The sequence below is a fragment of the Mobula hypostoma genome, chromosome 2 (genome assembly GCF_963921235.1).
Source record: "Mobula hypostoma chromosome 2, sMobHyp1.1, whole genome shotgun sequence".
Classification (NCBI taxonomy): Eukaryota; Metazoa; Chordata; class Chondrichthyes; order Myliobatiformes; family Myliobatidae; genus Mobula; species Mobula hypostoma.
In genome coordinates, this window is record NC_086098.1 from 199,769,911 (window position 1) to 199,797,686 (window position 27,776).

Genomic DNA, 27,776 nt, shown 5'->3' on the forward strand with positions numbered 1-27,776 from the left:
GGTTGAGGCACATTCTATGTTGTCATTTAAAGTTAAATTGGATAGATATATGGACAGGAAAGGAATGGAGGGTTATGGGCTGAGTGCAGGTTGATGGGACTAGGATAGGGTAAGAGTTCAGCATGGAGTAGAAGGGCCGAGAAGGCCTGTTTCCGTGCTGTAATTGTTATATGGTTATTTTGCGGCTATTTTGATTCTCCCACTATTATAAACATCCTCTCCAGGTCCGCTCTGCCTTGGTCTTTCAATATTCAATAGGTTTCAATGAGATGCCCTTCAATCCTCTAACTCCTAGTGAGTACAGGCCCAGAGCCATCAAACACTACTCATTCATTAACCCTTTCATTCCCATAATTCATTCTTTTGCTCTAATGCTAAATTGCAAAAATGTTGAAGAAGCTTAATTACCTCATAACCATCAGTTCTGAGGTCAGAATTATCCACTTGTATTGTAGCTCATCTGCCAACTGAAACATCTATCTTCTTCATCATATTATCCTGAGACAAGGCCTCTTCGGCAACAACCATCCCCTTAACCTTCTGCACTCAGAAGGACACAGAAAACAAGTGAATATCTTCTTCCCATTATAAGTCCTGCCTTGATGCATATCAACATTTTAACTTTTTTTACTGATTTAAGATCCCTAATACTCCATTAGATAAACTACATAGGTACAAACAGAAAGCCCAATGAGAATTTCTGAAATGGAACCAGGAATTAGCAATACAATTTTGACATTGTAAACTGCGTCCATAATGTAAGATATTAATCAAGTAAATAGGAGCCAATAAAATCAGTAATAATCTTCGAGATTTTTTTTCATAGATATGCTGAAAGGTTATACTGGAACTAATAATATTATGGGGTGATTTAATGAAGCTGCATCCAGTTAAGCAGAGGGAGACAATGCAACACAAAGTGAGCTTCAGACTGCATGAAGTTTTATAAGCTGCAGATATTCTTCAGTCCAACAAAGGTGAAGAGAACAACAGATCAAGCTGAGGAAGACAAAGCATATTGATGGAGCAATAGGGTGAGGAAGGGAATAAAGGAAGAAATTGAGATTTCAGGAATGGCCATTAACTTTCAAGAATTTGCAAGTCAGTAAGTTCAGGAAAGTAGTATCTTTGGACGGATCCTAAAACTGTCAGTGTCAGCAAAAGAAGTTCAATGTTTTGGTGAACCAAAGATGAGCAATCATGCTCAAAATCTGACAAAAACGTAAATGAAGAAGTTTAAAACTTAACTGCTGTTTTCTGTGTTAGAGAGAAGGAGCAGCTCTGTTAGTTACAGTATTAGTTTCTAACATTTCCTTAGGAAGACAAAGTTTCCCAAGTCAGTCTTTTTCAAAATTGCCATTTAATTCAGGGATGAGTAGACGGAAATTCTAAACTGATTGCATTATTTCCCTGTAATTCCATAGACAATTTCCTGAGTGTGGGAGGAGGGGAATGAAACAATATATAATAACAGAGACAAGAAATTATATAGGTGCTCGAAATCTAAAGCAATATACTGGAGGAAATGGGCAGATCAGGCAGCACCAATGGAAATGAACAAACCTTCGACATTTCAGGCTGAGATTCTTCTCCAAGACTGGAAGGGAAAGGGGAAGATGACAGAATAAGAAGGTGGGGAGAGGCGAAGGAGGATAGCTGGAAGGTGATAGGTCAAGCCAAGCAGGTGGAAAAGGTAAAGGTTTGGAGAGAGGAGAAAGGGAAGGAGGAGGGGCACCAGGAGCATGTAAGAAGAAGTAAGAGGCCAGAGAGGGGAATAGAAGAAAAGGGGAGGGGGGGGAATATTTTTATGAGAAGGAGAAATTGATATTCATACCATCAGGTTGGAAGGTACCTAGACAAAATGCAAGATGTTGCTCCTCCACCCTGAGTGTGGCCTCATCGTTGCAAAAGAGGAGGCCGTAGATTGACATGCTGGATCAGAAATGGGAATTGGAATTAGCGTTTGACCAAGAGGAAGTTCTACATTAGGCAGATAGAGCAGAGTGTCTTGATGAAGTTGTCAGAGTGTCTAGATGATTATGACAGGTCGGTGTTTAGAGATCTCTTGCGGGATGTAAGGGATAAATTTGTCCCGGTGAGGAAGATAAAGAATGGTAGGGTGAAGGAACCATGGGTGACAAGTGAGGTGGAAAGTCTAGTCAGGTGGAAGAAGGCAGCATACATGAGGATTAGGAAGCAAGGATCAGATGGGTCTACTGAGGAATATAGGGAAGCAAGAAAGGAGCTTAAGAAGGGGCTGAGAAGAGCAAGAAGGGGGCATGAGAAGGCCTTGGCGAGTAGGGTAAAGGAAAGCCCCAAGGCATTCTTCAATTATGTGAAGAAAAAAAGGATGACAGGAGTGAAGGTAGGACCGATTAGAGATAAAGGTGGGAAGATGTACCTGGAGGCTGTGGAAGTGAGCGAGGTACTCAATGGAGCGAGGTTCTCTTCGGTATTCACCAATGAGAGGGAACTTGATGATGGTGAGGACAATATGAGTGAGGTTGATGTTCTGGAGCATGTTGATATTAAGGGAGAGAAGGTGTTGGAGTTGTTAAAATACATTAGGACGGATAAGTCCCCGGGGCCTGACGGAATATTCCCCAGGCTGCTCCACGAGGTGAGAGAAGAGATTGCTGAGCCCCTGGCTGGGATCTTTATGTCCTCGTTGTCCACGGGAATGGTACCGGAGGATTGGAGGGAGGCGAATATTGTTCCCTTGTTCAAAAAAGGTAGTAGGGATAGTCTGGGTAATTATAGACCAGTGAGCCTTACATCTGTGGTGGGAAAGCTGTTGGAAAAGATTCTTAGAGATAGGGTCTATAGGCATTTAGAGAATCATTCTCTGATCAAGGACAGTCAGCATGGCTTTGTGAAGGGCAGATCGTGTCTAACAAGCCTGATAGAGTTCTTTGAGGAGGTGACCAGGCATATAGATGAGGATAGTGCAGTGGATGTGATCTATATGGATTTTAATAAGGCATTTGTCAAGGTTCCACACGGTAGGCTTATTCAGAAAGTTAGAAGGCATGGGATCCAGGGAAGTTTGGCCAGGTGGGTTCAGAATTGGCTTGCCTGCAGAAGGCAGAGGGTGGTGGTGGAGGGAGTACATTCAGATTGGAGGATTGTGACTAGTGGTGTCCCACAGGGATCTGTTCTGGGACCTCTACTTTTCGTGATTTTTATTAACGACCCGGATGTGGGGGTAGAAGGGTGGGTTGGCAAGTTTGCAGATGACACAAAGGTTGGTGGTGTTGTAGATACTGTAGGGGATTGTCAAAGATTGCAGAGAGATATTGATAGGATGCAGAAATGGGCTGAGAAGTGGCAGATGGAGTTCAACCCGGAGAAGTGTGAGGTGGTACACTTTGGAAGGACAAACTCCAAGGCAGAGTACAAAGTAAATGGCAGGATACTTGGTAGTGTGGAGGAGCAGAGGGATCTTGGAGTAAATGTCCACAGATCCCTGAAAGTTGCCTCACAGGTGGATAGGGTAGTTAAGAAAGCTTATGGGGTGCTAGCTTTCATAAGTCGAGGGATAGAGTTTAAGAGTCGCGATGTAATGATGCAGCTCTATAAAACTCTGGTTAGGCCACACTTGGAGTACTGTGTCCAGTTCTGGTCACCTCACTGTAGGAAGGATGTGGAAGCATTGGAAAGAGTACAGAGGAGATTTACCAGGATGCTGCCTGGTTTAGAAAGTATGCATTATGTTCAGAGATTAAGGGAGCTAGGGCTTTACTCTTTGGAGAGAAAGAGGATGAGAGGAGACATGATAGAGGTGTACAAGATAACAAGAGGAATAGATAGAGTGGATAGCCAGCGCCTCTTCCACAGGGCAACACTGCTCAATACAAGAGGACATGGCTTTAAGGTAAGGGGTGGGAAGTTCAAGGGGGATATGAGAGGAAGGTTTTTTACTCAGAGAGTGGTTCGTTCGTGGAATGCATTGCCTGAGTCAGTGGTGGAGGCAGATACACTAGTGAAGTTTAAGAGACTACTAGACAGGTACATGGAGGACTCTAAGGTGGGGGCTTATATGGGAGTCAGGGTTTGAGGGTCGGCACAACATCGTGGGCTGAAGGGCCTGTACTGTGTTGTACTATTCTATGTCTCACCAATGAGACTGCATTGGGAGTACTGAATACGATAGACTTGGAAGGATTATTTAGAACATTGAATGGAAATGAGGGGGGAGGTGAATGGGCTGGTATAATCATAGTGCCGTTGGCTTGATTCATTACTTTAATTGTAAAGAATTTTCCAGATGCAAGATGTAATACAGTCCTCCAGGCCTAAATTTCATTGGTCAATGTCACTGACTTATTCAGGAACAGGTTATTCGTTTAATGAGGTAGATTGAATTGTTAATGCACAGATTTTACAACCATTGACGCAATTTCCTTAAGGCTTTGGCAGCACGTTTATGATGTTCTTCAGAGAATTACGTCATGTTTTGTTAGAAAACAAAGCCTTCCTTCCTACAAGTCCAAGCCAATTTGTATAAATTTGAAATCCATGTCTAGTTATAAACATAAAAAAAACAAACTGGGAAAACTCGGAGAAGTAGAGCAGCATTTGTGGAGGCAAAGGAATAATTGTCTTTATTGTTTGAGAGCCTGCATCAAGACTGAATGTGTAGAGGGAAGTCTGTGTAAAGATGCCAGAAGTTCAAATTCAATTTCGAGTTTGTTTATTGTCATAGGCATAGGCATGCATACCAGGGGTATAAATGCCATGAAAACTAGCTTCCACTAGTCGTGGTGCAGTATATGACAAACATAGCAAACTTATAAGTTAACAGAGATTGTGACAGAGGCTGGGAAATGGTAAGTGGAGACAATGGAAGGGTTTAGAGTATGAAATCTAACAAGATCACAAGGAGATAAGTGGAGGAATAGTGAGAAGCGGCAAACAATTGAGCAACAAGGTTGGGCACCCAGTGGGTGGAATGTGTGGATGATTGGGAGGGAATCAGGTAAAGAGGATCGGAGTACAGGGATGCTCCTTCAGAACATCAGGAGGAATTTCTTGAGCCAGACAATGGTGAATCTGTGGAATTCATTGCCGCAGATGTGTCTGGAGGTAAAACCTTTGGGTAAACTTAAAGTGGATTGGTTCTTGATTAGTAAGAAGGGTGTCAAAAGTTACAGGGAGAAGGAAAGAGAATGGGGTTGAGGAGGATAATAAAGTCAGCTATAATAGAATGGTGAAGCTGTATTGATAGGCCGAGAAGCCCAGTTCTGCTCCTATTCTTGTGGTTTTATGGGAGGATAAAGAAAGTGCTTGATGTGGTGGCAGGGAGATGGCTGCTGAGGGTTGGAAAGAAATGTATAAACATGAGAAAATCTGTAGATGCTGGAAATCCAGATCAACTCACACAAGATGCTGGAGGAACTTAGCAGGTCAGGCAGCGTCCATAGAGATGAATATACAGTCGATATTTCAGGCCAAGACCTTTCTTCAGGACCGAAAAGGAAGGGAGGAAGATGGCAGAAAAGAAAAGGTGGGCTAAGGGGAAGGAAGATGCCTAGAAGGTGATAAGTTGATTGGAAAGATAAAGGGCTGCAGAAGAAGGAATCTGATGGGAGAGGAGAGTGGATCTTAAGAGATAGAGAAGGAGGAGGGTGGTGATAGGGAGATGAGAAAAGCTAAGAGGCCAGAGTGGGGAATAGAAAAAGAGGGGAGGGGAAGGGAAACATTTTTTAACAGAAGAAAAACCTGATATTCATAATCATCAGATTGGAGGCTATCCAGATGGAATATAAAGTGTTGCCCATTCACCCTCCACCCTAAGGCCATGGATCAACTTGTCGGAATAGGAAATTCTGGTTTTGGCGCATGGAGGGGAAATGCACTAAAAAGTGGTCCTGCAGTTTATGACGGAGGCAGCATTGGGAGCATCAGACTAAGTAGACCACTCCAACAGATTTGCAGGTGAAGTGATGCTGCCGTCACCTGCATCTCCTTCTTTTTCAGAACGTCTGCAGTCACCCCGTCTTCCCGCTGTCTTTAATTTTTCTCTTGTCCTTGCCTAACACCTCATGAGCCTTTGTGTCCAACTCATCATCGTCCACAAATTCTGCCATCTCCAGAGGGATCCTAACACTAAACATAGCTTTAGTTCTCCCCACCCCGATTCCACTCCTCCCTGAGCACCAGACAAGAACCTCCACCTCACACCGATTCTCTTTGCTTTCTGCAGGGATTGCTCCCTCCGCAATTCCCATGTCCATTCGTCCCTGCCCACTAATTTCCCAGCCTCTTATCTCTTATCACCTGTTGACCACCTCCCTCTGGGTCCCATCCTCCTTCCCTTCCTCCTACGATCCACTTTTCTCTCCTATCAGATTCATTCTCTCCAGCCCTATCCCTTTCCAAACAAACTGGCATCATCTATCCCTTTCAGGCTATTCTCCTTCCTCTCTGCCAACATTTTAACTCTCGTGTCTTCCCCCTTCCTTTCCAGTCCTGAAGAAGGGTCTTGCCCTGAAGAACCAAGTTTTATTCATTTCCAAAAACACTGCCTTACCTCCTGAGATCCTTTAGGACTTTGTGTGTGTTGCTTGGGAAAGGAATGTGTCTGAAAAGACCTGGAAGATCAGAATGAGAGAGAAAGGAATGGAGAAGGCATGGGTTGCCTGAAAATGGAGAATTCATTGAACATTATCTCTTATTTTGCTTAGGTACTGTACAATCCAGTGATATGAACAATGAGGCAAATGTGAGAGCAGCAGTCTACTACGCAAGAGGCAGAGGATGTCCGATAGGTAGATTGTGAAGTGTCATACTCCTCCTGCCACTTAAAAAGGGCCTCTCTGTTCTCCTAAAGTGTGAATGTTTCTTAAATGTTTCTGAATAGTCCTTCTCTATTTCAACTCTTGGTAACATTAAGTCAGAGACTCCCAGGAGACAGTGGGTTGTTGCATTCTTTCACAGAAACTTTGAGCACACCCTTGAATCTTTAGCTCTGTTTGTCTGGTAGCCAATCACCATGGAGCTACTCAAAAATAAATGTTTCCTTCAGAATTATTTCTTTAATGGAAGCCACATAAATGACATGTCTTGCCAAACAAAGCAGACTGAGTATAACCACATCCTCATCTGGCCTGAGTTAAGACACATACTGATTGACTTAAGTTGAAAGGTTTTGCGGTATCAAGGGAATATTTAATTGGGATAGTATCCATAATTGTCATCATAGTGCTTATCAAGACTTGGTCAGAGCATAATAACACTTCACTGCTGTTTTGCATTTGGCCTTCCCTGAGATATTGGACTTTCAATTCAACTGTCTTTGAAGACTAGCGGTATTTGTTTAATGTTTAGATGTTTTTTCCAGCCGCAGTGTACGCTTCATTTTCCTTTTGAGAGTTTTAGTTAATGGCCCTGTTTGGCCGAGAATTTATTGTTTTATTTTCCCCTTAACATTGTTCATATGAAAGTCTGTGAATATCGACCTGCTTCAATGTCTCTCACTCCGTACTTGGGCCATATCCAAACCTGGTAACAGCAAGTCTCGACCAACAAAGATGGACCCAGCAGAGAAAGAGCAGCTGACGTTGGCCGTGAGATTCATTGGTCAAGTAGGAGACAAGCTACAGTAATGGAATCTGTTCTCAGTGAAGTTTCAGAGGCAATGAAGCTGATAACCTTGTGCTGACAAGCCCAGTCTCACTTGGAGGAACAGGTATTGTCCCTAGCCATAGCTGTTCAACAGCTCACCACAGACAATCGGACTTAGGTGTCTGCGATTTCCGCACTCACGACCGCACCATCCACGGACTTACTGTGAACAGCCAGCATCAGCCGACAGCCATTAACGTTCTCACCAGCTCAGTTCAGCAGCTAAGGCCTCCTCAGTCCCACTCTCAGCATCTCGCAGGTCCTCCTTTTCTGCTGCCCCGACAATCTCTGCTACTAATGCTCCTGCTCCCGCGCTCAGACCAGAACCGACTGCCATGATCGTTCAGGAACCGGGTATTCTACCACCAGGCAGATATTCTGGTGATTCCGATAATTGCAGGAATTGTATTACCCAATGCGAGCTGACATTCCAAGCTCAGCCTGGTCGTTTTGGTGATGATGCGTGAAAATTGGCGTACATGGTCAGTCTTCTTTATGGACCTCCACTCAGCCTGTTCAACACTTTACAGGAGCAAGGAGCCCACAGCTGAGTCGTTCCGGCATTTCATGGCGGAGTTAAGGAGAGTTTTTGATCTTCCCGTATGGGGTCAGGAGGCTGCCCACCGACTCTTGGATTTGTGCCAAGGCAGAGGAACAGTGAGAGCCTTTGCAGTCAAATTCCAGTAGAGATGGGATGGAATGAGAGAACCAGAAATTGACACCGTGCTACGTGGGACCATTTGTAGTGGAAAAGGCTGTCAACAAGGTGTCCTATAGATTGCGTCTAGCAGCATCACTGAAGATCCACCCAGTATTCCATGTTTCCCAGCTCAAGCCAGTTACTACCTCTCCCCTGGCCCCAGTCACTCCACCTCCCCCTTCTCCTCGCCTGGTAGATGGTTCCCTTGTCTGTACTGTGTGGCACTAATTATTATTTAATCGTGATAGTACTTAACTCCATACTTGTCGTAGTGCTTGTTGAGACTTGAACAGAGCACAGCAACACTTTGCTGCTGTTTTGCATTCGGCTGAGATACTGGACTTTCAGGTCAACTGACTTTGAAGACTAGCAGTATTCGTTTAATGTTTAGTTGTTCTTTTCAGCCACAGTGTAGGCTTCGTTTTCCTTTTGAGAGTTTTAGTTAACGGCCCTGTTTGGCCTAGCGTTTATTGTTTAATTTTCTGTTTAACAGTGTTCATATTGAAATCTGTGAACTATGGACCTGCTTCAGTGTCTCTCACTCCACGATTGGGCCATATCCAAAACTGGTAACACCATATGCCTACATTCCTTACCTACTTGTATGTCTGTCTACTTGCCTCTTAAATTTCACTATCATATCTGCCACCACTTCCATCTCTGATAGTATGTTCAAGGTCTCTGTGCTTAAAAATTACCCTGCACATCTTTAAAATCACTCCCCCTCCCAACTTTAAAGCTATTGTGTTTCAAAGGTACATTTAATGTCAGGGAAATATATACAATATACATCCGGAAATACTTTTTCTTCGCAACCATCCACAAAAACAGAGGAGTGTACCAAAGAATGAATGACAGTTAAATGTTAGAACCCCAAAACCCCTCCCAACTCCCTCTCCCATGGATAAGCAGCAACAAAGCAACGACCCCTCTCCCCCACTAGCAAAAAAAGCATCAGCACCTAACCGAGCACTCAAGCGTGCAGCAAAGCATCAAAAAAGACACAGACTTGCAGTACCCCAAAGACTACTCATTCATCCGGTATTCAACATACCACAGGCTCTCTCTCTCCCTAATAAGGGAAAAAGACATGTCTCCGTTTCACAGTGAGAGAGCAGACATAACAAACAACTCGCTGATTTACCATGTTAAAAGTCTGTTGCGTCGCTTTTCCCAAGCTCTGTGCCCAAAGAACTCGGGTCTCTGGGCACACAGCCAGAGATCTTTCATCTCCCACAACACACTTATTTCCTGCAGAGGCACCGACCCTCAAGTATGCCCACCTCCAACTGCCACGAAATCCTGAAACTCCAAAGGCAAGCTAATCTTCTAGGCCACATCCTTGGCATATCGAAGAACAGCCAGTTGTGAGACCCCGAGAGCGGGTCCCATTCCCGCAAAGAACTGAAATCAATGTTTAACTCTCGGTCAGCATCTTCAAAAGAACCCTGAAAGGGTAAAATAGAGATATTAAAGATGGAAATAGAGCTGTTTCTGAAGATGCAAGCAAAGGAGTTGCTGTTAGGTGCCATTGTCTCTCCTAAGCATTGTGTATCCTCTAGCATTTGACATTTCTACTGGGAAATGATTCTGGTTACTGATGTTACTTATGCTTCATAAGACCATAAGATATAGGAGCAGAATTAGGCCATTTGGCCCATCAAGTTTGCTCAGCCTTTTCATTATGGCAGTTCCAATTTTCCTCTCAGCTCCAATCTCATGCCTTCTCCTCATATCCCTTCATACCCTGACCAATCAAGAATCTATCAACCTCTGCCTTAAACATACCTAATGACCTGGCCTCCACAGCTGCCTGTGGCAAAGAATTCCACAGATTCACCACCCTCTGGCTAACCCCGGAGTCATAGAATCTTGCTCCTCCTGCCGGATGGGATTCCAATTCTGGAACTTGCCAACAAATTGTTAACCCTGGAGGGGGAGGTGGGTGGCTACCAGACTTTGTCCATGCTGGCCTGCTGGTCTGCATTGCAGAGTGAATGCTTAAGATTCTGACCTGTCCTCTAATTCCCCCTCATCACTGTCCTAACCCATATCTCCCCTCTGTCCCCAAAACCATCTCTACAAACTCAGGGGAAAAAAAGCACTAAACACAAACTAAAACTGAGCTGTGACTTGAACAGAGGTCATGGTTCAGCATCATCTTGAACCAAGAAGCATCTGGAACCTGACAGGAACATTCGCTTACACTGGAAGACCAGCAAGTTCAGACACACCAACGTCAGATTTTGTTGAGATGATAATTTTCCAGCTTCAGTTGTTGTTTGACTCAGTGTGCACCAATCCTGAGAACAGTCCAGAGATCACAGAATACTCTGTTGTGTAACTGCTCAGTGTGAACTTCAACAAGGACTATTAGATCTTTTTTCAGATCTTCTTGGTGCATGTACATTCCACAGAAGTAATCATCTCACATGGTGAGGATGAGATATATGATCTGTATACTTCCGTTCTATGCAGTTGGAGACAACCACGCACAAAGGTGGCCATCAGGATGTCCTTGGAAACCTGTATATCACATCCTGATAGGTACAGTTCATTCAGTATCTTCAGGTGAAATGGAAGTCTTGTTGGATTGCCAGTGTGTGAGCAGGGTGGTGACAATTCTGACAGATTATCAGAGCAGCCCATACATTGTGGATTCTTTGAGGCTTCTGGTGATTACGAGTCAATAGTTTGTCTGTGAGGTACAGTCTAAGAAGAGTTGGCTCTGTAGAGTCATGCAGCGACACATACAGTTCAAGAATCATTGAGTTATACAGCATGGAAATTGATCCTTCAGCCCAAATGGTCTATGACAACCAAGACATCCATCGAAACTGGTCCTTTTTGTTTTCATTTAACCCATATCCTTCTAAAACTTTCCTACCTAGATATCTGCTCATGCCCTTTAGATGTTGTTAATGTACTTGCTTGCAATGGACTGCATTCAGCTGGCGTAACACACATAAAATGCTGCAAGAACTTAGCCAGCCAAGTAGCATCTATGGAAAGGAATAAAGAGTCACTAATTTAGGCCAAAACCCTTCATCAGGCAGTCTGCATGATGAGGGGTCTCAACCCGAAACATTGACTCTTTATTCCTTTCCATAGATGACCTGCTGAGTTCCTCCAGCACTTTGTGTGTGTTACTGTGGATTTCCAGCATCTGCATGTGCTTAAGGTGGATAATGACAGGTATCGGATGATATCTAGTGAGTTGGTGCACGTTATTCAAGAGAACAATGATGTCCCTCGAAGTTCACCTTATTTATAAGTTCCAGCTCTCTCAATGGGAACATTCTGAGTGGGAAACTTGAGTAATGTTAAGAATTAAACAGAGGTTATACTCATTAATGAATGATTCAGCATATCCATTTGCAAGGAATGCCAAGAAAAATAATGGAATGCTACAAATGACAGCTGAGTGCAGACTTGCCAATGTGCATGAACCAGTTTCCATTCAGGGATATCAACCAGCTTGTTTCCTGCTCACATCCACCACCATAAACCTCACTCCAGCAGCCACTAGTACATCATTGCTGAACTGTGTGAGTCAGCTATCAACAACAACAAATGTTTTTCTACAACATTTGCAAATTTCTGAGCTCCATTGCCCGGACTGTGATGGGATACCATTAATGGAAAGTTCAATTTCTTGCAGATCCCCCTAAAGTTGAACATTAATCTGCTATTAAAATATGTAACTATTTGTTTGTTGTTGCTGAGTCAAGTTCTTATCTAAAACAGAATATTTCAATTACTGGGCTGCAGCAATTCAAATAAGTCGCCACCTTTTCAAGAGCACTTGTTGGTTAGTAATTAATCCCGCCCTTGCCAAATATGCCCATATCACATAAGAATAAAAGCTATAAGGGAAGGAGTTGTTAACTTAAAGCCTTCTGAAGCAATGTTTGGATTTCGTTGCTCTTCTTACTACATTAGGGAGTGTTGTACAATGCAGTCAACATGGATAAGATCATAATTTTTAATTCTGCAATCTAAAGAGACTAACACAGTGAGTTGCGCAGAGCCAGTAATCTGCAGTCATGTAAGAACAGGATGAAGAAGAAGAGTGTTGCTTTGAGCTAATGATCATGTAAGCAAAACTCTTTGATAATAGCTTAGAGTAACACACTCGAAATGCTGGAGGGACTCAGCAAGTCAGGCAGCACTTATGGAGAGGAGTAAAGAGTCGATATTTTGGGTGAAGACCTTTCACAAGGATTGGAAAGGAAAGGGGAAGAACTCAGAAAGGGGAAGGTGTACAAGCTATCAGATGGTAGGTGAAGCCAGGTCAGGGGTAAGTTAGGTGGGTGGACGAGGGGTTTGATAATAACTTGCTCTGAAAGGCAGCTTGTAATAATGCAACTGTGGTTTGTCGATGTATATATATGTTATAACCATGAACCTGCTGAAAAACAGCTTTATTAACTCAGCATATCTGCAGAGGGGAAAACAAATGTTATTAAACAAGTACAGTATAAGTAATAGCAAGGATGAGAGGTATAAATGGAAATGGCAGCCTCATTACTAACTGTCTAATGATCCATTAGTAATATTTGGTAATTAATATTGCTGATTTGAATGTTTAATTGTTTAATTGAAGGATTATGTGATTTTCATCAAACTTCCTTTGAGCATCTGTAGGAGATAGCTTTTACTGGGAATGGGTTGGTAATTGAAGTGGCAATTGACTGGCAGAATGACATTTATTGATTGAATTGAGCACTTCAAAAAGCAGTTCGTTATCTACATTTAACCTCAGCAATATTGAGGAGGAGACGTGAGGAAACTGTAATAAGATCACTTAAACCACTGACCCCTCACAATAAAGCTGAGAAAAATAAATATGTAGGCAGCTGTTAAAATCTTCTGAATCCTTACTGTATTCATAAACTCACAGGGATTTTAATAAAATGAAACTATCAAATATATTCAATTTTTATAGGATCTCACCAAGCTAATTCCTATCTTGGCATCACACAGCCCTAACATTTCATAAAAGCTACCTCTGCATTCGGTTGGACCTGCCTGATATTCGTGATGGAATCGCTGTGCTGAAATGGAGTTGAAGAAACAAAGACTGCAGCTTCTACACGACCTCATCCACACAAGAGTTATGGATTGCCAAATGTCATGCAGAACCACATCAGCAATAATGCAAGGAAACTGCCGAAATTTCCCCAGGATATTACACTGTCCACTTACCAACTGCCTCAGTTCTGAATAAGCCTGGAAATGCATGGCTATTACTGTTTTTTGAAATGAATTGGAGTCTTGTATTAGGTTTTAAATGAAGGCAGGCCTCTGTTTTTTACCCACTCTTTATAGTTATTGAGTGTCCTAAATAGTGAATGGGTCATAAATGAAATGCACTTTCTGCTATTTCAAACATATTGACCCAAGCTTCTTTGCACCTGTGGTTGCGACTCTTCTGACAGTTTGCAGTTACCAGATGCATATTTTTCAGCTACAGCTTCCTAAATGTGGCCAACTCCAATATGGTGGTTGTTAGCTGCACCTACTGGTCGCAAGTGGCAGTTCATGGCAGGGTCTGAATAAGCTCCATTTCAAAGTTTATGCACTTGTCAAAATACTCAGACACTAAATTTTTCTGACTGTCTCTAACATTCACAAATGTTCACATCTATTGAAAGTTAATGATATCAATATAAAAAATCTAAGTAATTCCAATTTAATGTCACTAGAAAGTACTTCCACTGCATTTAAATACATTTAAGTTAATATGATTAATTAGGAGAATGTTATCTGAGTACTCCCTCATGGCTATTTTTCTGGAATGAATTAACAGTGTTAGTACACCAGTACTAGATACTAAAGTACCAAGGATGCAGCTTGTCTGTCTGTGCTTCCGTGCCCAAAGCTTAATCAACTTAGTAAAAGCAGATACTCCTATAAAAATCTATTAATACTTGTTGACTATCAAATTTTGGTATTAAACTGGCTGCTCCCTGATTAGTGAAATCAGGCCCACACAAATAAAATACTTCTGTCTGTACGCAAATGCTACAAATTTAAATGATGTACCCCATAATTCTAATCTTATTTTTTTCATTTGCTGATATTAACAAACAGTAATTGTTACTTTATTTCATGTTATAACTAATACTATTCTTGAAATAGAATTGTAGAATCTCTGGTTGATTCGTAATGATTTCTAAAGGAAACAAAATATAATTATTTGTCTTATTTCTAAACCATCTAGTGTTCATTTATGTTGTTACTTTGAAGAGGTTTCCAATGTTGTTGGCTAAATTTCGTCTTGGATCTTAGAAGAGCTTCATACTCAACAGGACCACTAAAAAAGGGGTGGGCCCCAAAAGTGGACAGATGCCAGCCCTGATTTAGAAATTCAAGATTCCAATTATAAAACGTCTGGCTATGTACTATGCCTTCCTTTGACAGAAAGTCACAATACAAGTCAGACCTGTTGCTATGAACGTTTAGAGTTAAACTAGTTACCAGACTGTAGCTAAGCACATTCCACCCAGAGCACAGTTACCATCAGCACTGAGTTATTGAAGAAAACATTTCTGGATCAAAATATGCAGTGGTTTATTTTGTTTCTGGTTGCAGTTGTTCTGTTGATTATTCTCTGTCACATTCAGAGAAGAAAAAGGTAAGACAGTAACTTTGAATTCATGCTTTTATCCCTTTATGTCCGAGAAATAAGTAAATGCTTGCATTGGAACGTAAATTCCTGTGGACTTCAAAGATTTGTTATCACATATTTTAACAATAATTTCTTTTGTAAGCTCATTAAACTGGTTTGGTTAAACCTATCTAAATATTCACAATTACTATGAAACTACAAGTCAAATGGTAAACACTGACATAAAACTGAAGAAATAGGTAGAAGGTTTATAATGTGCTGTTGCAGGATTTTCTGATAATCAAACATAAACTTATGATGTGTAGGTATTGAAAGTGAAGAGATGTGACATGATGTCTTTCTATCTGAAATTAACTTTTCAACAATTTGAAGGATTCTAATTTAGCGATAGGTATTTTATAGAGAAACAGTCTTGCTTTATAATTCCTTAACTGTTGAATAGATGGATTCAATATATTCTAAATTTAAGATACTATGGAGAAATCATTATCTGTGTTACGTTATAAAAGAATACAGCTTAACCTTAGTAAGTCAATATCATTTCTTTTTTTTAGGGAAGATCACTTGTTAGTAATACCTAATAAATAAATATCTTATAAGCCTGGCCCTTATTGATTTCCATCTAGAAACTGAAGGAGTGATGTGTAAGATGTTAATTTGTCTCGGTGGAGTCTGTGGGCTGTTTTCAACTGCATGTGGCATATAATATCTTCGTAGTCTTTAGGTTATTTACAAAACATAAGATATTATTCTTTTCACAATGTTATAGGTATAAAACAACACAAGAAGTGAAACAAACAGCTTGAAATTCCCATTGTGTTATTCATTCAGTGAAGTAAAATGCAAGTCATGTAACAGATCATTCAGTGTTTGGTGGTTGAACAAACACATCTTCCAGTGCCTTTGGTACATTGTGGAAGATATCGGAGTTAGTCATCAGATAGTTATGGGTGACTACAAGAAATTCCCTGGAAGAATATCAGAAGTTCAGAGAGTGAGAGAGTCGGGGTGCCTGTCAGTACAGAAAGTTTATAATTTTAAAATGTTCAGTAGGAGGTGGCAGAGGAATTGTGAGAACATGGGCACTAGGTGATGGACACGTAGGAAATTACACAGATGATGTTAGAGCTAGAAGATATCTGTAAAGAGGCTGGCACTATAATAATAGCTGTTCAGTCAAAAAACAATTACCATATTTTTCTTTACAAACAATAGAATTTCTGGAACACTCTTGGATTGTCATCCACTAATTTGCATTCATGCATCATTCGGCTATAGCCAAGTTTACTCCATTTTGAAGGAGGTTGATGAACATAATTCACATTCAAATTCTTATCTTGTATACCAGAACAATCCCTAGTTTCCATTAAAATATATATAAATGAAAATATATATATTTTCCATGAAAATGTGCATAATTTGGAGCACAAAGTATAGGAAGAGATTTTCTGAGTATTTATGTAGCATTAAACTTTCAAACAAAATAACAAATGAAGCTATCCCTGTCAACTAAACGGATTGGCATTGATATTGGTTTATTATTGTCACATGTACAGTGAAAAGTCTGTCTGCTGTTTATATAAATTGAATCATTACACAGTGCTTTGATGTAAAACAGGGTAAAACAATAACAATGCAGATTATAATGTAAGAGCTACAGACAAAGTGCAGTGAGGGAAGCAATAAAGTGCAAGATCATAACAGAGTAGATTGTGGGGTGAAGTGTCTACCTTATTGTACAAGAGGTTTAACAAAGAGTCTGATAACAGCATGACAGAAGCTGTCCTTGAGCCTAACGATATGTGCCTCAGATTTGGATGTACAGAGAGTAGAGTAGAGTGCTGAGGGTCCAACTTTGTGGAGCACCAGTCTTTGGAATAATTGTAGCAGAGGTGCTGCTGCATCTACTTACTTCCTACAGTGTTGGTCAGGAAGTCAAGGACTCAGTTGCAGAGGGAGGGGTTGTCTCCCAGGGTCCAGATTTTGGTGATGAGTACATATTGAATCACAGCATTGAAGGCAGAGCTGTGGTCAATAAATGATAGACTGACATAGGTGTTCTCACTGTCCAGATGCCCAGGAGATGGGTGTAGGGCCAGGGAAATGGCATTCCCTGTAGACATGCTACAGTGGTAGGGGAATTGCAGTAGTTCAGGTTTTCTATGAGACTGGATTTAATGCTTGCCATAACCAATCTATCAAAGCAGTTCATGATATTAGGTGTCAGAGCCACTGAGGGGCAGGCACTAAGTCATGTTTTCTTGTTATTTTTGGTACCAGGATGATAATGGTATTCCTAAAAGAAGTGGGGAGGGGACACAGACTGAAGGAGGGAGAGGTTAAAAATGTCCGTAATTGTCTGAAAATCTCTCAGGTTAACTCCTCTGCTAAAATGATGGTAAAGGAATTTGTGTTGAGACATTTAAAAATGTGTAATAGGAATAGAAAAAAATAAAATATATAAGGAAGAAGATATTTAATTAATTGAATTATTTAGGGTGGCATGGTAGCGTAGCTACTACAGCGCCAGCGACCTGGGTTCAATTCCATCACTCTCCGTGAGGAGTTTTTATGTTCTTTTCACTGTGTGAGTTCCTCTGGGTGTTCTGGCTTCCTTCCACATTCCAAAAACGCACAGGTTAGTAGTTCATTGGTCACGTTGACCTAAATGAGCAGGGCAGGCTTGTTGTGCTTTACTCCAAACAAAACAAGAAATTCAAACTGCTGGTAACAACTTATTCTGTTATTACCCTGTACTTATTAGTGTGATATAATATTTGGTCCACTTTTCAAATATTTTGGCATTCATACATTTAATGGTTTAAGGATCCAGTTAGCAGAAGAGATTACATTGTAATTCAATGCTTTGAACAAATTAAATAAACTATTTTTAAAGAATGTCCTTTTCTTTTTATTTTATTTAAATTTGTCCAATTCTTTGTCTGTGCTCTAGTCTGTTACTCAACTACTTTAATTTCCTTCATTACATAATCCCCATTTCCCAATCCTATGAACAACAATAACAGGGCAGGAAATTGCCTGAGGGGAAACCCCTTTGGTTACAAGTCTCTTTGAGCAGAAGTGTCACGTCTTCTGCATTATCATCTCTGTTGGTGGTCCTACTGCCGGCCTCACAGAGTGGGAATCACAAAGGCAGACCTATGTGGTGGATATATCTGCAAACATGAACTCTGAAGAAAAACGAAGATAATGGGGTAGTACTTGATCAAGTGGCTGCCTGATGAACGCTTTATTGCTGATGTTGGGGTGGATCCTAATGGTGATTGGTAAACCAATCCAACATCTCATAACCTGTTATAGCCAACCCACTCCCACTGGGATGGTCACAGTGACAAGCACCTCAGTAGGAGGATGAGGGATTTCCAACTCTCTCAGGGTGACAGTGAGGGACCTCAATGAGGAAAATCCCTTCACCAGGGACGTCTTCACCAAGAAGATCCTGGAGTGCTGTCAGTTTCAGGTGGAAGGACATCTACTGCCTCCAGGGCTTCACAGGTAAAGAGTACTTTGACGTTACCTTCAGGTATCCTGTGGAATAGCAGAAGATGCTTCAGGACTTTCAGGAGAAGGGGAAATGGCAGGGAAACGTATCCAATGGGATAGCAGAAGATGCTTCAGGACTTTCAGGACTTTCAGGACAAGGGGAAGGGACTGGGAAAAGGAGTTGAAGTGATCTGTAACTGGAAATTTGGGATAGCCATTGTGAAGTCTTCCTGGTATACTCAACTCTCTGCATCTATTACTCCCTTACCCTGGGTACTTTTTTCCTGCCCTGGCAGCAGATGTAACAATTGTCTTTACACATCCTCCCTAACCACCATCCAGGGACCTAAACAGTCCTTCCAGGACAGCCAAAAGTTAAATCTTGTCACCTGTATTCAGTAATCCCAATGAGGCTTCCTCTGCAGAACACGTATTCTCAGTCTGTAATCACCATCCCAAGTTCAATTCCCCTTCCCATCCTCACACTGACCTGCCAAGATGAAGCGCAATGTAAATTTGTTGAGCAGCACCTCAAATTCTACTTGCGTAGTCTACAACCCAATGGCATGAATTCTGACACCCACTTTTTCTTCATTTTTCCCTTCTCCATCCACCCCCTCCCTCTGATCCTCCTATGCTCCCATTTTTCCCCCTTCCTTCCTATCCCCCATGCCAACTTCACCCATCTTTGTCCCCTTTCTCCTCTTGGCTCCACCCATCCATCTCACTCACAACTTTCAAATACCTCCCCCAATCCCTCAGCTAGTTCCAAATCTTGTTCACCTCTCTCATAATTGATCCCATTCTCACTTGCTTTACTTAGCCATATCCAGTTCTGGTAGTATTTTGTGTTCCTCCTTATGTCCCTGGAGTAGCTGCCTCCCACCTTCAATATCCCCGCGCCCCCCCCACCTTGTTCCATTTGTTTTTTTTTAAATCCCCCCCCTCTCTCTCTCTCTCTCTCTCTCTCGCTCTCTCTTTGTCTGTCACAATCTATCATTCACCAGTTCCTGTATTCCAACTCCACCCCGCTCACCTTCCTATCTTGCACAACTGCCTGTCATCTACCAACCCCCCCTCAGAATCTTTTCTTGCCATTCCCCTTCTCCTCTCTATGCTGACCAGCTTGTCTCTCCACTCTCAGCTCTGATGCAGGGTTTCGACACAAAGTGTTGACAATTTCATTCCCCCAGAGATCCTACTTGACTCATGGAGTTGCTCCAGCAGATTGTTGCTGGAGACAGAATTTGATTAGGTTACTTATTAGTTTAATTATTTTGGCACACCTATTGAGCTGAAGCCTATCCTTGTCCTGAACTGTTTCTATGTTCTGCAAAGAACCTGGTAAAATGGAAGTTAATGGGCACGTGCGCCAAGTGGTTAAGGCATTGGACTAGCTACCTGAAGGTCGTGAGTTCGAGCCCCAGCTGAGGGAACCTGTTGTGTCCTTGAGCAAGGCATTTAATCACACATTGCTTTGCGACAACACTGGTGCCAAGCTGTATGGGTCCTAATGCCCTTCCCTTGGACAACATTTGTGTCGTGGAGAGGGGAGACTTGCAGCATGGGCAACTGCTGGTCTTCCATACAACCTTGCCCAGGCCTGCGGCCTGGAGAGTGAAGACTTTCCAGGCACAGATCCATGGTCTCGCAAGACTAATGGATGCTTTAATCTTAATGGGCATCATGGGGCAAGCAATGCAGTGGTTGGGGCCATATCTTGCACAATGGAATATTATTGTGATTGTTGAAGATTGTGTCTTGAAATCATTTGAAATATTTCTTAAAATCCACCATTTCAGACAAATTTGGGACATCTGTCTAACAACACTTTATGTGACAGCGTTTTGTTCTGTTTTATCATTCTGTTCTAGATTCCTTTACTACATCAAGAAGTCAAAATAAAGACAGGTCGTAGTAATCAAATGGAAATTCTGATTAGCCTACTCTGAAATGGTGGGGTGGGGGTGGGTGGCAAATAATTGACTAGCTGAAATAGAATGGGTCAACAATGTTCCCTCCGAGGTATGTGATTCGGTGATTCCATGGGAAATTATGGAAGTTCAAGTATTTTTGTGCAAAATATGAAATTCTTTTAGAAAAAAAGATGGTATCTATTAATTGAAAGGGTAGATGTGAAAAGCAATCTAGCTGCAAGATATCAAATAACTATAAATAGTATAAAATGCTTAAAGGATCCAAAGGATAAACAGAAAGATTAGAGTGTTCATGTTATTTGTCGGTGAGACAGTTCACCAGCCATTAATTAGCTAGGCAGTTTTGTGCTGAGATATCTGTTGATTAGATGAGGCTGTCACTGAGCATTATTTTTTTTCTTTCGATGCCACCTTTGTTATTCCAACTGCACAGGCACCTTTCTCCCTAAGCGTGTGCAAAGATGGTGCTGGCGAGACAAGGAGATGCTTTGCAGGCAGCTAACAAAACTAATTCTACTAAATATATATTTTTTGAGGCTCTGATCAGTGCAATCTGCAGCTTGTAATTTCCTATTGGGCGATGTGCTTTTGAACCATCTGTATCCGCTGGCATTTTTGAAGGATTCAGCGAAGCAGACTCTCTGGAATGGGGTGGCCATCGCTGAACTGGACTTGGGGCCGGACCAAAACTCTGGTATGGATTGTAGCACCGGGACCGAGGCTCAGGAGAGGATGACAAATCAATGTTTGGCTGATTTAAGCACTGAGCCAGATTTAAAAAAGATTAAGACCTCCAGGCTGAGGGAAAGTATGAACCGGTGTGTGGCTCATGACTCCATGAAGCTTTACTTTCCTCAGCGTTGAACCTGGCTTTGCGTTTGTGGTTTGCAGCCACTGGGTTCCTGGACTGGCTGCAGCGCTAAACTGGCTATATGGCTGTGGAATCACCTTCAGGGACTCTGTGGTTCATGTTCTGTGGATTGTTTTTTTTTCGTTTGCACAATTTGTTCTTTCTTTTTTGCACACTGAATGTGTCTGTCTTTGTGGTGTAGGTTTTTTTGTGAATTCTATCATGTTTCTTTGTGGCTGTCTGCAAGAAGACAAATCTCAAGGTATACACATTTTGATAATAAATGTTCTTTGAACTTTGAACTCTGAAAGGAGCAACACTCAGAACTTAGTATCACTAACAGTGAAGTTAAGATGCATTTTAGAAGAATCAGCTCCCATTAACACATGAATTAGTTTTATATTGTATTTCTCTACCTTGTCATTTCATTAATGAAGCAAAGCCATTTTTGTATTAGCTATAATACAATAACATACATTAAATGTATTATTAATAAACTGATTCATTACATATGTTTAACCTCAAATACCCATTTAACTTCTGGTTGAAGGCGTGTATTCTCAGCCAGTTTTGCATATTACATATTTATAGTTAACCACTCGTTGCAGAATAGTTTCACTGGTTTCACAAGAGAGATTGCAGCCAAAGTCATTTTGTTTAATTGCAGAGTGAGATTCTGCCAATAGAAGGCTTGAACTCAAAAACTGTAAATTGTGACCAAGATAAGAATTAGAGTGTATGAACATACATAGTCTAAAGTTCACATGTGAGACTGAACAGGCCTTCAGACTAAACCTGAAGTCTGAAATTAGAGAACCATGATACCATTGAGGTAATTGAAATTATAATAAAATTGAAGACCATGGCTCATTGAACTTGAATCAGCAATTCCGTAGTGAACCACAAGCTAATTGAAGTGCATTTTTCTGTGTGTATCTGACTTCAGTTGTACTGTTATCTGTTTGAATTAATTAAACCTATTTGAATTCTTTTTAAGCGTCTCTGACTTTTGAGTTATATAAAAGCAGTAAATATGACCCATGGTTTATTCCGTCAACAGTGCCTCAAGTGACATGGCCTGAAGCAAATTATATAACCTTGAGATTTGTCTGCTTACAGGCAGCCACAAAGCAAGAAGCCAAGAGAGCCTAACTAAAATAAAATAAAGACCAACCCCTAATGCACAGAGAAAGAGAAAAGACACAGATCATGCAAAAATAGAAATGAACAGCAGCATTCCGAACCAAATTGAGTCCTTGGATCCAAATTCCTGGAGCAGTCTGGAGTAGGCCCAAAGCCTCAGTATCAGTTCATCTTATTAGTGGGGCAAATCGCTACGAAGCTTGCAGACATGAAACACAGCTGCTGGGGGCAGTCTCACAGCCTTAATGCCATGGAGAGAGAAGTTAATATCATAAGACCATAAGACATAAGAGTAGAATTAGGCTATCTGGCCATTCAATCATGGCTATCTTTTTTTTCCCTCCTCGGTCCCATTCCCCGGCCATCTCCCCGTGCCTTTGACATCATGGGAGAGTGAGCAAAATCAGCCCGACTCTCGCCTCCGATCTTGATACCTTACCTTTCCAGTCTATCTGGACTGGAGTTTACATTGTCCAAACAGTGCATTAGGACCTGGGCCCTGGTGCAGAGAAACACACTGGGCCTAGACCATGCCACCCAGTGATTCACTCAGGGTCTAGGCTTCACCGCCCAGAACAAAACTGTTCTTGACCTCTCAGAATAGCTCGGTGCTTGCAGTCATCCAACCTCGCACCTAGGTTAGTTGGACAGGCATTGAATCTCCTCTGCCTCAACTTTTTCTCTTCAACTCACTCACTTCATCTGTGTTGCTTTTGCAACACACCAGCATGGCTCACCTCTCGAATATGTTTCGTCTTTGCTTGCCTCTTCATTGTTTGCAGTGATTGTTTGCCAAAATTTACTTCAGAAAAGCTGTTATTAACAATGATTCAGCACAGTAACAGGTCCTTCTGGCCCAGCAAGCCAGTGCCACCCAATTACAACCATGTGACCATTTAACCTTCTAACCCATATGTCTTTAAAAAGTGGGAGAAAACGGCAGCACTCAGAAGAAACCCATTTGATCTCAGGGAGAATGTACAGACTCCTTAAAAAGAGGGGCTAAATTGAACCCAGGTTGCTGGTGCTCTAGGAGTGTTAGGCTAACCACTATGCTATTGTGCTGCCCATTAACTTTTTCTTCATTAAATATCTGGGTGACCTTTGTCAATTTTCTGAATGTGGGCTTCAAGTCAAAGTAATATTCCATTTGGTTTAAGTTTGCCTCTGATTTGGGACCTCAGAGCAGTGAACTAGGATTTAAATTTGTCAGCTTTTTACTCCAACTATTCTTTTATCACCTTTTCAATCCCTACCATGGCTTTCCCATTTCCTATTCCTACTTCTCCACCCTTCAATATTTCTTTCCTCCTCATCTTCCCTTCCACTTCATCCCTTTCTCAACCACATGTGCATTCATTGACATCACATCTGCCTTCTTTTGCACCTCACCAGTCCCTCACTATTTCCTCAGCACTCATCCTCATCCCATTTTCCCACACCAACTATCCACTTCCACCTTCCCATTTTCCAATTTTGAATCTCCACTTTTCCACTCTTCTTTAATAATCAAACTATTCTCTTCCTGTAATCAATTCCTGACCTCTCTTCACTTCTCCACACCACAACCGCCACTGTTTCCCTAACGTTCCACCTGCCATCCGCTCCTTCACACATCCATATTTCTCTGCACTCCCTTCTGACCTCCCTTTCTGAACACGCCCTACAAGAGCTGCCTGAAGTTAGTCCACTTGACCCAAAAACAGCCTGGAGATGTGTCTGATTTAAGTACGGCCCAAGTGCAACTATTCTATCATAGTTATTGATCCATGATCCTTGGAATATTCACCATTGTATCTCATTCTTCCGTAAATCAGTGAAGTAAAAGGACTTTGCTGAAATTTTGAAAATATCTATGAAAATACCAAAAACATGAATAAACACTTCTCAAGCTTCCAGCTGTGTACGGATATTGATTTTAACTGACGTTTCAATGACAAACACTGTTATCTTCATCAGGTATGATGCCTAGGGATATCTAGTTTGGTGGTATTTATACCCCCTTTGTCCATCCTTCCTGATTGGTTAGTCCTCATCCATTCAGGTTTCCGCTGTCCCGTCTAGTTTACAATCAAAATCCAGTTCTTACTTAGAGTGGGATCTTCATCTTTGTTAAAATTCTTTTCCTCTAGTTTTATTACAATGGCTTCCTTCACCAGGTGGTCCCACAAGCCTCTGGTGCGGCACAGTAATTTTGTGCCATCAAAGTCAATCCTGTGGCCATTGCGAATGCAATGTTCTGCTACCGCTGACTTCGCTGGGTAATCCAAACGGATACGCGTCCAGTGTTTCTTGATGCAAGTTTCCATTGCGCACCCCACCTGGCTGATATACGCTGCTCCGCATTCACAGGGAATCCAATAAATACCAACTGTCCTGAATCACAGGTCATCTTTGACCCACATGAGGTGTGATTTGAGATTCCTCATGGGTTTGTGAATGGTATTAATCTGGTATTTCTTCAGGATCCTGTTATTGGTGTTCTGCAATGTGGATTTTGAAAACAAGAGGGAGATTAGTTATCAATGCATCTGCCATTGAACTCACCACTGTGGGAGATGAATTTTGCCTCTGGCCCGCCAATATTTTTTGGGAAGTTTCTTGGGATCTAGGTGACCTGCTTCTATAACACACACAGAATGTTGGAGGTCAGGCAGCATCTATGGAGGGGCTGAGACCCTTCATCAGGACAAATAACTGTGTCTTCATTAACCCATGTCAAGCAGCATCTAAAATCAAATGTCTGGCTGAGACACATAGGGAAATGGGAATTTGTGCACTGTGAGGTTTCATAGAGGGGGCACCCTTGTGTTTATACTGAGATTGAAAGCTTGCAGTGTGCTCTAGTTTCCAGGTTTCAGATCCCTTAGAGTTTTGCACCCACCCAAACTGCAAAATGTCTGCAACTCTGTTGTATTCAATGTGACTGTCTCTTTCTGTAGTAAGAAAATAGGCTTTGGCTTTCTGTAAGTGACAGGATGAGGGGTTTCTCAACTTCACTTTTGACAACAAATACTGGCAAGTTCAAAGATCCTTTCCTGCAGTAGGTTTGAAATAGTTGGCACTGTTGTTTTCAATACTTCTGCAGAATGTCCACAGATGCAGGGATTATAATTGACGGAGGCAAACAAAAGCAGTTCTGGCTAATCTCCTGAGAAGAGGGCTGAAGGATTATATCATCCAAGAGTGAGCATGCAGTTGGGTTCATTCTGATTCATTGGGTGGAGCAGTGTAGATTGTAATATCCAATTCTGATCTTTACCAATAGGAATTTGGAGACACTCTCAAGGGTAAGCAGCATTTAGTCTCTAAACATTAACACATCTGAAGCAGAAGAAGAAATAGGCTGCTCTGTTCCAAGGAATGGTTATGGAAGCAGTGGTCCAAATCACAGACGTAATTCAGAGTGACCAGTATTGAGGGGTCCATAATATCTGAAGGAATTAGAAACATAGAAACATAGAAAACCTACAGCACAATACAGGCCCTTCAGCCCAGAAAGTTGTGCCAAACATGTCCCTACCTTAGAAATTACTAGGCCTACCTATAGCCCTCTATTTTTCTAAGCTCCATGTACCTATCTAAAAGTCTCTTAAAAGACCCTATTGTATCCGCCTCCACCACCGTTGCTGGCAGCCCATTCCATGCATTCACCACTCTCTGAGTAAAATACTTACCCCTGACATCTCCTCTGTATCTACTCCCCAGCACCTTAAACCTGTGTCCTCTTCTGGCAACTATTTCAGCCCTGGGAAAAAGCCTCTGACTATCCACACGATCAATGCCTCTCATCACCTTATACACCTCTATCAGGTCACCTCTCATCCTCCGTCGCTCCAAGGAGAAAAGGCCGAGTTCACTCAACCTATTCTCATAAGGCATGATCCCCAATCCAGGCAACATCCTTGTAAATCTCCTCTGCATCCTTTCTATGGCTTCCACATCCTTCCTGTAGTGAGGCGACCAGAACTGAGCACAGTACTCCAAGTGGGGTCTGACCAGGGTCCTATATAGCTGCAGCATTACCTCTCAGCTCCTAAATTCAATTCCACAATTGATGAAGGCCAATACACCGCATGCCTTCTTAACCACAGAGTCAACCTGCGCAGATGCTTTGAGCATCCTATGGACTCAGACCCCAAGATCCCTCTAATCCTCCACACTGCCAAGAGTCTTACCATTAATACTATTTTCTGCCCTCATATTTGACCTACCAAAGGAGTTCCAAAAGAAGGATGATCTCAGATCTTGCTTGAAAGTTTACAGCCTTCTTGTTAATCAAATTCAATTGTTAATGCCAACAGAGCTCTGATCCTAATCGAACCATCTATGCCTTTCATAAATCCAAAAAATTCTACCTGATTCAAATTCTTTCCAAACATCTTCACTTTGTCTAGAAGGTTATCAAAGCAAACAAGAATTTCAAACATTATAAAATATAATATATGTTGCAATATGATGAAAGGCAATGGTCTACTAATTATGCTATGTTTCTTTAACAGATCTTGTCAGAGAACCATTTCACCCAATTAAATTGACAACATATTTTCGATTAGATTAGATTATGAGGACATTCAGTCCTCATTTATTGTCATTTAGAAATGCATGCATTGAGAAATGATACAATGTTCCTCCAGTATGATATCACAGAAACAATCTAATTAATCCAGTCTAATTACATTCTTGCACCAACAGTGTAACTTTTGTGCCAATCACACACTTTGGACCATCCTTTAAAATTATGAATTATGTTTAGAAGAACAATCATTTTTGTTGATAGTGTTTCATAATGTTTCTGCGGCACTGATACTTAATGGAGTGAGTGTGAGACAGAACCGTTCAAAATGGTGCACCCGCTTGAAACATCATGGCCTCCTCATGAGCCCTTTGATGTTCACAATCATTAAATCAAAATTCTCACACATGCTGGTACAAGATCCTAACTTCAGAAAGTCTTCTCTACCAATCCTTTGATTTCTAGATTCCTATTTAAAATTCAGATCCCAAAAATTCTTTTCTCACGTCTTTGCCTGCCTCATCCCTCTGGCTCTGTCCTTTAAAGTGCTCTCAAAGAAATCTCAGTAAGTGAGAGACTGAGAATGTCATGCCATTCTAAAAGGTTAAATTCACTTCCTTCTTTCACTTTTATTGTGGGAAATTACTTCTTTCTCTCAAATCTAGGCTGCAAATTAATGTCAAAAATAGGAAATCTATTAAACAATCTCTAAATAAGTATTCACTAATATCAGAATTTTGTGTAGAGGAAGTGGCTGGTGTAACTTAGTACTGCAGGGTTTTAAATTAATCGAATTTCTTATTACTTTATACAACTCATTTCCTTGACTGCTTTTGGAGGGGTGCTCAGAGAAAATTGGAAGAGGA

At 41.5% G+C, this 27,776-nt stretch overlaps 1 protein-coding gene across 1 annotated transcript in view; it reads left to right on the forward strand.

Moving 5' to 3' along the window:
* The first annotated feature begins 12,291 nt into the window (after positions 1-12,291).
* The window catches only part of ptgis (prostaglandin I2 (prostacyclin) synthase), a 62,446-nt gene continuing 46,961 nt past the window's right edge, over positions 12,292-27,776 (forward strand). Inside the window, exons 1-2 of the mRNA XM_063041389.1 lie at positions 12,292-12,422; positions 13,275-14,966. Of these exons, the coding sequence (XP_062897459.1) occupies positions 14,893-14,966 (74 nt within the window). The 5' untranslated portion in view covers positions 12,292-12,422; positions 13,275-14,892. The remainder of the gene's footprint in view (positions 12,423-13,274; positions 14,967-27,776) is intronic.